This window comes from Lipotes vexillifer, unplaced genomic scaffold (assembly GCF_000442215.2).
Source record: "Lipotes vexillifer unplaced genomic scaffold, Lipotes_vexillifer_v1.1 scaffold1261, whole genome shotgun sequence".
NCBI lineage: Eukaryota > Metazoa > Chordata > Mammalia > Artiodactyla > Lipotidae > Lipotes > Lipotes vexillifer.
In genome coordinates this window covers 895,159-906,490 of record NW_006796548.1, presented here as the reverse complement: position 1 = coordinate 906,490, position 11,332 = coordinate 895,159, and the positions used below count along the sequence as shown (strand labels likewise).

The following is an 11,332-nucleotide window of genomic DNA, read 5'->3' as shown; positions in this document are numbered from 1 at the left end:
AGAGCGGCAGGGTGTCTCCAGAGGCCTGACCAAGCCGATCAAGTCCGATCTTCCTACTCTACAGCCAGGGTCAACTCCAGCCACACAGGGACACTCTGGAGGCAGGATCTGAGCAGCGCCTGCCCCTGATCTTGCCGTGGGCTCAGATCAAATCAAGACCCCGTCAAGGAGAGGATGGCCAGAGACACTCACCAAACACATCCTAGCCAGCACACTGCTAGGAAAAGCAAACTAGGGAGGCAAGCCCGGGGGAGGGGGAAATGGGAACCTGGCCTAAGGTGCTCCTCCAAGAGACAAGGCCAGGAAGGCATACTTTAGCAGTTCCAGGATGGCCAAGACGATATCATTGACGTAACAGAAGCCAGATGCCTCGGACTTCTTTGCATGGTGTAGGCCCCCAGCCCAATTCACAGCGATGTCCGTCTGCTGCTTATTAAGTTTCACGGCACTTGCTGGACATGGGAAGAAAGAACACAAGCCTGTTGTCAAGCCACTCTCTCCCTTTCCCCCAAGAAGCCAAGGGAACCCAGTGAGAGGTAGGACCTGCCTATTCAACAGCTGTATTGTACAATTCACAAGCCAGTCCTCTCCCCCTACCCTATTCCAACAGGAATAAACATGATATTGGCTACTCTAAAAACACTGTTTTCCAAACTGAAGGTGGTAACTCACTAGTAGGCCTTAAAATTGGTTTAGTGGGTTATGATTAGTATATATATTTTTAAATGAGACAGACTAGAATAAAAATATCAGAATAATAGTAAAGGTAACCACTGTTTTTTGAAACTGGCTTCAGAGTGAGAGAGGGTGTTGTGCGCGTGCATGCATAACCTGGATTGCAAGTGTAAATACTTCTAAATGTGGTTCATGGTCAAAGCATTCTGAAGAGGGGCTTCCCTGGTGGCGCAGTGGTTAAGAGGCCGCCTGCTGATGCAGGGGACACGGGTTCGTGCCCCGTTCCGGGAAGATCCCACATGCCGCGGAGCGGCTGGGCCTGTGAGCCATGGCCGCTGAGCCTGCGTGTCCGGAGCCTGTGCTCCGCAACGGGAGAGGCCACAACAGTAAGACGCCTGTGTGCCGCAAAAAAACAAAAAAAAACAAAAACATTTTAAAGATATCAAATGTAACAGAGGCTTAAAGTACAAAAAGGTCCAAGAAGAAGTGAGAGAGAAATACACACCATGTGTGCAAGTGCCTTCGTGGCAATATAACTTTAATAGCAATAAAAACATAGAGGGAATTCCCTGGCGGTCCAGTGGTTAGGACTCCACGCTTCCACTGCTGGGGACCAGGGTTCGAGCCCTGGTCAGGGAACTAAGATCCCCCAAGCCGCATGGAGTGGCCAAAAATAAATAAATTTAAAAATTAAATAAATAAAAAGATTTACTGAGTAAAAAATGTAGGCGCAAAACTATACATATATATGACACATTTTTTGTAAAATACAGATGTATATATGTTATGTCCAGATATATGCACACAGAAAAAAGCATGGATGTACAAACACCAAAATGGTAACGATGGTTATCTGTGGACAGTGTGACTGTAGTCAATTTTTTTCCCTGTGCACTTCTTTGTTTTCTGAGATTATATTAGGAGGTGGTAGCGAGGCGGGAGGAGAAAAAACAATGATCATAGAAAAATAAACATTTGCTAAGAAAAGGTAGAGTGGGGCTTCCCTGGTGGCTCAGTGGTTGAGAGTCCGCCTGCCGATGTAGGGGACATGGGTTCGTGCCCCGGTCTGGGAGGATCCCGCATGCCGCGGAGCGGCTGGGCCCGTGAGCCATGGCCACTGAGCCTGCGCGTCCGGAGCCTGTGCTCCGCGACGGGAGGGGCCACGGCAGTGACAGGCCCACGTACCGCAAAAAAAAAGAGAAAGGGTAGAGTGGGACTTCCCTGGTGGTCCAGTGGGTAAGACTCCACGCTCCCAATGCAGGGGGCCCAGGTTCGATCCCCTGTTGGGGAACTAGATCTCACATGCATGCCATAACTAAAGATCCCGCACGCTGCAACTAAGACCCAGTGCAGCCAAAATTAATTAATTAATTTAAAAAAAAAAAACTTCCTAAATTTTAAAAGAAAAAAAAAAGAAAGTGTAGAGTGATCCTGGAGGTAATCTAGACATTACTAATGGAAGTGGGAGATGTGTGGGGAGTATTTCTGACCTCCAAAGGTAATTACCATGCTCTTTTGTAAGACACAGATGATGACACTTCCCATTTTTATAGCACTGTGCAGTTCACAAGTTACTTTTATGTACAGCATCTCAACAAGCCCATGAGGTCTGCAGAGAGTTCCTGTATATAGGATGTCTTGGTAGGAGAGGACAGCCAAGGACACCTGTCTGTACCATGTCAGATTGAACCTGGGCTGGGACTAAACCAGGACATTTTCAAGACCTAAGGAAAAAACTCACAGGACCATTTTACATGGTCACAGGTCAGCCTCACTGGGATAGTGGCCTAAAAGACGGACCTCACTAGTACAACCCAGCACAGCCTTTAAGGAGGGATGTATATTCCTTACCCACAGAGCCACCAGTAGATAGCTGACAGAACTCAAAGAGGCCATCAAATACCGGACAGTCCTCACCAACGTTAACTTGAAAAAACATAGGAAAAGGTTAGTTTCCACAATTTCCTTTAGTTTCTGTTTACATATTTATGAGCTGATGGAAAAAATGCAGAATTTGGATTCAGAAGGCTTGGGTTCTTGTCCAGGCTCTACTACTTACTGGCTGTGTGACTGGGTCCAGTCATTTAACTTTCTTGAGCTTTCGTTCATTATCTGTAACTAGCAATAATGACATCCACCTTACCCAATTATTGAGAAGATTGACAGAAATCTTATATGGGGAAGCATTTAGCAAGTAAATACTTGGAAAATGTTGGTTCATTCCTGAGGGAGAAAAATATAGCCTCTTATTCCAGCCTGGGTTTGTTCCTGGACCTCACCCCAGCTGGCCAACAAGGAAGTGAAGAACAGAGACCTATACTGTCATCCACTGGATGCTTAACAGCGTGCCGGACACTACGCTCAGTGCTTTAAGTACCTGGTGTCGTTTATCCTCACACACCTGAGGTAGGATTTGGTCCTATTTTATAAATGGAGAAACAGGCTCAAAGAGGTGAACTGTCAGTAAATGGCAGAGGCGGTATTCAAGGATTGGTCTGCCTGTCCTAAAAGCCTACGAAAATATACTCTGGCCTCTTCCCCAGTAATTTCACATACACGGTCTCATTTGATCCTAACAACCCCATAAAAGCTGGACGAGACAAATATCAACCCCACTGTGCAGAGGAACAAACAGATGTGGAGAAGTTAAGTGACTCGCCCAAGGTTATATAACCAGGCAGTGGTAGAACCAGAGTCCAGGTGTCTTGACTCCCACAGTCCAGTGCTCTTCTACTATACCAAGTGACAACTGGAGGAAAGTTATTTCAGGCCTAAGGGGTAAAAGTACAAACTAACACATAATGTGGAACCACATGCAAACAATAATGCAAATAAAATGAAAAAGACAGGAAGGGAAGCACACCTGAAGGCTGTGGACTCAGAGCTACAGGGGAACCTTACGGCTCCAAGTCTGCTCTCACAGAAAAGGAAACTGCTGAGACATCAATGATATACAGAAGTTAGAGGCAGGGGTGGGGCTAAATTCTTGTTCTCTTGTCCCAGCCTTCCCATTGCATGCATTATTATCAACAGGGGTTCCCAAAGTAGAGCAAGGAGGAGGAGCCCTAGGATGAGGAGGGTAGGAGAGCCCAGCTTAGACTGTGGTGACCTCTTGAGACACAGCTGAAGCTCAAGGTTTGCAATAACCACAAGAGTTACCACCTCTGGCACTGCCCTAAACTTGGGAGGGTGCTCTGATCTGGTGCCCTGCCAAGCACAGTGCTCCGAGGAAAGGTGGCGTGTGTATGGGGGTAAGCAGTAGGTGGCTCTCTCCCCCACTTCCCAGGTAAACACTGGGAGGCTGTGTCAATAAGAACTTTGGTCCCTGAGGCCAGGCTATTTATTTGTCCATCGGCAATTGATTTCCCTCTCTGGCTGCTTCCTCCTTCAGTGGGCTTGGCCTGTCTGGGTTTACAAAGCTTTGCCTATACTCCTATTTGAGATGTGGAGCTCCCATGACAAGAAATTGGTATTTTAGAAACGAGAAAAAATATATTCCTTCAGGCCCCAAACCAACATGTGTCTCAGATGGCCAGTCCATTATTCCCAGCTCAAGGGAGCTGTGTGATTACAGATGGAAAAGGGGTAAAATGGGAGAGCAGACCCTCACTTGGGACTAATCTGTGAGACTAGGGAGGACTTTTCTATGGGTTTTCCCTCTTCCCACTATAAATACTTCTCTCATTCTTAGGCTGGCTTTAGAATGACGGGGAGCAATACTGGGTGAGAGATGGGGAGGCTGACTGACGTAGGTCAAGAAGCACTAAAATGCATATACTGCAGAAAGAGACACATGGGATTAAACACTGACTTCAGGATAGTGCTTACGCCTCGGTGGTGGTGGGAATGGGGTGGAGAGGGGAGTAGAAGAGAAAGGGCATGTGATCAAAGAGAGGTGCCCAGGAGGGCTTCAACTGTACTGGCAATGTTTTCTTTCTTAGGCTGGTTGTAGGGACATGTTTGATCATTGTATTATTTTTCATATTTTTTTGTGTGGGTCTGAAATATTTTATGTGCAACATATTTTAAAATAGTCCAGAATCAGGAAACCAGAGTTCCATTCTCCATTCTACCACTATCTTGCTGTGTGACCCTGGGAAAGTCATTTCACCTCCCTGGGTTTAAGTTTATACATCTACAAAATGGACAAGAATGCCTCCAAATTTTACCAGCACAAGTCCCTTTTATCACATTTCTACCATATGCCTCATGTTTTGATAGACTATCTGCCAAAAAAAAATTTGCATTTATTTATGTTCCCATTTTTAATTATTAAAAATTATGTCAGAACTTCTGCTTAAGATTCTCAAATTCTCAAAGTGACCATAAAGCATTTAAATTACAGTCTAGCAAGAGCAAGGAAACCAGACTTATCTGGTCTTATTACAGGTATTAACTTCCTAGGTTAGGTGTTGGTAAATACTGAAAAAAGCTCAGCTCTTCATCCCTGTTATTGTTCCTGCAGACACCCCTGGTTATAAAGCACTGCATTAGTGACATCTCTCTGAATCAAGTCAGTAAGGTGCCTTGAAGTACTTAGAGAACCTCATCCTTTTTTTTTAAATTTTTTTAATTTAATTTAATTTTTTTATACAGCAGGTTCTAATCAGTTATCCATTTTATACATATTAGCATGTATATGTCAATCCCAATCTCCCAATTCATCCCACCACCACCACTTCCCCATGCCACTTTCCCCCCTTGGTGTCCATACGTTTGTTCTCTACATCTGTGTCTCTATTTCTGCCCTGCAAACCAGTTCATCTGTACCATTTTTCTAGGTTCCACATATATGCGTTAATATACAATATTTGTTTTCCTTTCTGACTTACTTCACTCTGTATGACAGTCTCTAGATCCATCCATGTCTCTACAAATGACCCAATTTCATTCCTTTTTATGGCTGAGTAATATTCCATTGTATATATGTACCACATCTTCTTTATCCATTTGTCTGTCGATGGGCATTTAGGTTGCTTCCGTGACCTGGCTATTGCAAATAGTTCTGCAATGAACATTGGGGTGCATGTGTCTTTTTGAATTATGGTTTTCTCTGGGTATATGCCCAGTAGTGGGATCGCTGGGCCATCTGGTAATTCTGGTAATTCTAGAATTCTAGAAATCTGGTAATTCTATTTTTAGTTTTTTAAGGAACCTCCATACTGTTCTCCATAGTGGCTGTATCAATTTGCATTCCCACCAACAGTGCAAGAGGGTTCCCTTTTCTCCACACCCTCTCCAGCATTTGTTGTTTGTAGATTTTCTGATGATGCCCATTCTAACCAGTGTGAGGTGATACCTCACTGTAGTTTTTACTTGCGTTTCTCTAATAATTAGTGATGTTGAGCAGCTTTTCATGTGCTTCTTCTCTCTTCTTTGGGAAAGTGTCTTTTAGGTCTTCTGCCCATTTTTGGATTGAGCTGTTTATTTTTTTAATATTGAGCTGCATGAGCTGTTTATATATTTTGGAGATTAATCCTTTGTCCTTTGATTTGTTTACGTATGGTGTTAGGGAGTGTTCTGGTTTCATTCTTTTACATGTAGCTGTCCAGTTTTCCCAGCACCACTTATTGAAGAGACTCTCTTTTCTCTATTGTATGTTCTTGCCTCCTTTGCTATAGATTAGTTGACCATAGGTGCGTGGGTTTATCTCTGGGCTTTCTATCCTGTTCCACTGATCTATATTTCTGTTCTTGTGCCAGTACCATATTGTCTTGATTACTGTAGCTTTGCAGTATAGTCTGAAGTCAGGGAGCCTGATTCCTCCAGCTCCGTTTTTTTCCTTCAAGACTGCTTTGGCTATTCAGGGTCTTTTGTGTTTCCATACAAAGTGTGCAATTTTTTGTTCTAGTTCTGTGCAAAATGCCATTGGTAGTTTGATAGGGATTGCACTGAATGTGTAGAAAGCCTCATCCTTTTTACCCCCACCTTCAATAACAAAAAACTCTCAGACCTCATTTTTCAATGCACAACTTTAGAATGCTGGTTTCAGGAAAACTGGAGTAAGCTGGGAGCCAGAACCAAACCTGCACACTCCCGAGGGCCTAATATGTTGTCTGCCTTGATAGATTTGAAAATAAAAGCAATAAGTTATAATAGCAAAAGCTACTATTCACTGCTTTAAATACATTATCTTGGGCTTCCCTGGTGGCGCAGTGGTTAAGAATCCACCTGCCAATGCAGAGGACACAGGTTCGAGCCCTGGTCCAGGAAGATCCCACATGCCGCGGAGCAACTAAGCCCGTGCACCACAACTACTGAGCCTGCGAGCCTGCACTCTGGAGCCTGCAAGCCACAACTACTAAGCCCGCATGCCACAACTACTGAAGCCCATACTACTAGATCCTGTGCTCAGCAATAAGAGAAGCCACCACCACGAGAAGCCTGCACACCACAACAAAGAGTAGCCCCCACTCACCACAACTAGAGAAAGCCCTCATGCAGCAATGAAGACCAAACACAGCCAAAAATAAATAAATAAAATTTTTAAAAATAAATAAATAAATACATTATCTTACTTATCCCCCCAAACTCCATTATGAAACAGGCACTACTGTCTTCCTTTTAAAGAAGGTAAAACAAGGCTCAGAAAGGCTAGGGGACATACTCAAGGACACAGAGCTAAGTGGCAGAGCTATGGGATTCAAACCAAGACATCAAAGCTCATTCTCTTGCTTTAATACCAAGCTGCTTCTCTAATGAGAGCCCTCTCTACTGAGAGTGGAGCCTGATCGCTAGCCTAAATAAGTTATGGAACGGCCCTAAAGCCATCTAAAGCAAAGGAATGAATCTGTCTCACCTGGGAAGGAAATAAGACCCTGTCAATTCAGACAGTAAATACCTCACTTAGATGGGGTAGCAGCTCCTGGAGTTGTGGGTGGCAAAGAAGCTTAATGCTTCATAAAAGGTCTCTGTGGTTCTCTAATCATTACCAGTGCACAATTATTGTAACAAATTTCTGCCTTGGGAATCAGACTACCTTGTGGCCAGTAGCAACAAAAAAGTGCCATAGATTTCCTGTTATTTCAAAATAAGCTGTCATAAACTATTCAAAACTTCTTCTAGACAATACTGTTACATTGTTTTATTATGAGATCTTAGGTGCTAAGGGATAATTTCTAAAATAACACAAGTGAGAAATCAGGGATGAGAGTTTCTTCCCAAATTTGAACATAATTTTTCCACACAGCTAAAACAATCCCCATAATTCCTATAAGCTGAGTGTGGCTTCTGAGATGTGACCTGTTCTGAGTTTCAAGTCCCAAGGGGCAGGGGCAGAATCACCTTAACTCAAAGATTACATCACCTAGAGTCTAAGTGGCTGCTAAGTTCTTACCTAATACTCACATAGTGAGAGCAGTTGCAGTTGCATGGGATGACATCCAGTCCATTTTACAAAAGAAAAATCTGAGGGGAAGTGACTTGCCCCAGTCAGTTAAGAGTCAGTGCCGGGACCTATATCACCTGTCTCCCCAACCCAGGTCGGTGCTTTTTCCATTACAACAATTACAGTCTGGGGGCGGATAATGTTGTGAACCTAACTGGACAAAGTTCAATCTATTTCTTACAATCAGGAAACAAAGAAAACCAGTCTTGAGACAAAAGAAACACTTTGGTACCCTCAGGAAGCAGGGGAAATCAGGTGTCAGCTGAATGGGGGATACAAGGGAAGGTAGGGTGAGTCTCTCCAACTTGAAGGGAGATCCAACTGGGGGCTTGGCAGTAGGGAGGGAACAGAATGGACTTACATCTCTGCATCTGCTTGCTGTACTCAGACATGTTATCTGGGCGGATGGAGCGCAAGAATTTAATGTAGTCATCACTGTGGTACTTGGTCATCTCCTCAGCATTGGCTTTGTGAGGGCGCTAGAGGGCAGAGGGGAAAAAAGAGCATGTTATTCTTGACTACTGCCAGTCTTCACTCAGCACTGAGCTAGGTACTGTACAGAATAAAAAGAAATGACTGATGAGATTCAGTCCTCAAGAAACTCACAATCTAGTTAAGCAAATAAGATTATCAAAAGAGATTCCGTATCTCAAGACCTAGATGGCAACTCAAGCTCTATTGCCTAGGCAGGTCTATTTTTTTTTTCTTTTTTTCCATTTTTTAATTTAAAAAATTGTTTTAAGTATTTAATTATGGTGGCAAGTCTATCTCTTGAGCCTCAATTTCCTCATTTACCAAATAGGGATAACAACATCTACTTCACAGGGAAGTGGTGAGAATTGGATGAGACTTAAATCTCTTTGTAAATTGTTTTACAAATCACTTTCTTTTTAATATTCAATATAACAATATATAATTATGGACCAAACGGCTCTAAGAGTTCAAGAAGAAGGGGTGACTAGTAATAACTGAAATAGATGGGAAATCCTTTATGAATCATCATCACACCAACAATTCTGATCACATCCTCCCCATAATAACTTCCTTGACATAGTAATTTCCAGGTTATCCCAACATTCTGATTCAGCCTGTCCTCTTTTTAAAAATTCTCTTCCTCTCCTGCCTTAAAGGTGGGTCTCCTTCAAAGACAACCCTCCTCTTTTCTAATAACCAATACTTTTATAGTTTATAAAGCATTTTCAATACAGCTAACATTAATTATTTACTCTGTGCCAGTCACTGTTTTAGGCACAACCTTTTAAAGTCCATACTATTATTATCTTCACTTTGCAGTAAGGAAACTACAGCAGAGAGGGGTTAACATAATTTGCCCAAGGTTACATGGCTAGTAAGCCAGAATAAGAACTCAAAAGGTCTGGCTCCAGGGACTATTTGACTCTCATTTAATCCTCACTTAATATAACGAGAAATACTGAGATTGAAAGACAGATACTGTTCTATTAAAAAACACCCATAGGGCTTCCCTGGTGGCGCAGTGCTTGAGAGTCCGCCTGCCGCTGCAGGAGACGCGGGTTCGTGCCCCGTTTCGGGAAGATCCCACATGCCGCGGAGCGGCTGGGCCCGTGAGCCATGGCCGCTGAGCCTGCGCGTCCGGAGCCTGTGCTCCGCAAATGGGAGAGGCCACAACAGTGAGAGGCCCGCATAACGCAAGAAAAAAAAAAAAAAAACACCCATAGAGGGGCTTCCCTGGTGGTGCAGTGGTTAAGAATCCGTCTGCCAATGCAGGGGTCACGTGTTTGAGCCCTGGTCCGGGAAGATCCCACATGCCATGGAGCAACTAAGCCCGTGCACCACATCTATTGAGCCTGCAAGCCACAACTACTGAAGCCCGCGCGCCGAGAGCCCGCACTCTGCAACAAGGGAAGCCACCTCAATGAGAAGCCCGCACACCACAACAAATAGTAGGCCCTGCTCGTCGCAACTAGAGAAAGCCCACGTGCAGCAATGAAGACCCAACGCAGCCAAAAATAAATAAATAGGGCTGCCCTGGTGGCGCAGTGGTTGAGAGTCCGCCTGCTGATGCAGGGGACACAGGTTCGTGCCCCGGTCCGGGAGGATCACACATGCCGCGGAGCGGCTGGGCCCGTGAGCCATGGCCGCTGAGCCTGTGCGTCCGGAGCCCGTGCTCTGCAGTGGGAGAGGCCACAGCAGTGAGAGGCAAGCGTACCGCAAAATAAATAAATAAATAAATAAATTAATTAATTAATTAAATTTATAAAAAACAAAAACACCCATAGTGAAAAAAGCAAGTAGTGGTTCCAATACTAAGTTGTTTTCACTATACGAAGCCCTTTACCCTCTTGGCAATGTCGTCAAAGCTCTGCTTTGACTACTCCCTTCTAGATAGGTGACTGCCCGGACTTTCACTCCATCTTGATGTTCTGAGCTTCAGATTCACAATTCCAACAGCTTCTCAACCAGCTCCACTCACGAATCCTAGAGGCACTTCAAATTCAACTGGACATTACGACTCGTTGAGAGCCTAAAGGCATTCAAATTTCACTTTACTTCCAGAACTTCTCTTATGCTATTTTTGTTATGATACAAACATCCACTCTGACTGAAGACATAAGTGTCATCTTTAACTCTGCCCTTGCTTGCCTTCCATTTCAGTCCATTGCCAATCCCTTTCATTATACCTCCATAATCTTGACTGTATCCACTACCTTATTTCTCCTATGCTCCTCTTTCCCAGGTTTCCTATTCTCCCCACCATCCACTCTGCTGCTCAAGACAGAAGTCAGAGCATCACCCTTGATTCCTCTTGCCTCATCTACTACATTCAACTTCTCTTGAAACTATTGCCAACGTATCTGTCAAACCTGTCCACTTCCATCCCCAGGCCACACATTTTTGGCTTGGATTGTGGCAACGATCTCCTAACTGGTATGCCACCCTCAACCTTAACAATCATGAATCTATTCTCAATCCTACAGCCAGAGTAATCTGTCTAAAATTCAAACTGAATCATGTCACTCCCCTCTAAAAATCCTTCAGTGGCTTCATTACTCAAAAGATCAAGCCCAGGGGCTTGATTGGGAGTCCGCCTGCCGATGCAGGGGACACGGGGTCGTGCCCCGGTCCGGGAAGATCCCACATGCCACGGAGCGGCTGGGCCTGTGAGCCATGGCCGCTGGGCCTGCGTGTCCAGAGCCGGTGCTCCACAGCAGGAGCGGCCACAGCAGTGAGAGGCCTGCTTACCGCAAAAAAAAAAAAAAAAAAAAAAAAAAAACAACAAAAACTTTATAG

At 44.3% G+C, this 11,332-nt stretch overlaps 1 protein-coding gene across 2 annotated transcripts in view; it reads right to left on the bottom strand.

Annotated features, from left to right (window-relative positions):
* The window catches only part of HDAC1 (histone deacetylase 1), a 40,878-nt gene that overhangs the window by 5,733 nt on the left and 23,813 nt on the right, over positions 1-11,332 (bottom strand). For both annotated transcript variants that reach the window (XM_007468677.1, XM_007468676.1), the window contains exons 3-5: positions 8,424-8,541; positions 2,527-2,601; positions 314-452 (exon numbers count right to left, since the gene is read on the bottom strand). In XM_007468677.1, the coding sequence (XP_007468739.1) occupies positions 314-452; positions 2,527-2,601; positions 8,424-8,541 (332 nt within the window). The remainder of the gene's footprint in view (positions 1-313; positions 453-2,526; positions 2,602-8,423; positions 8,542-11,332) is intronic.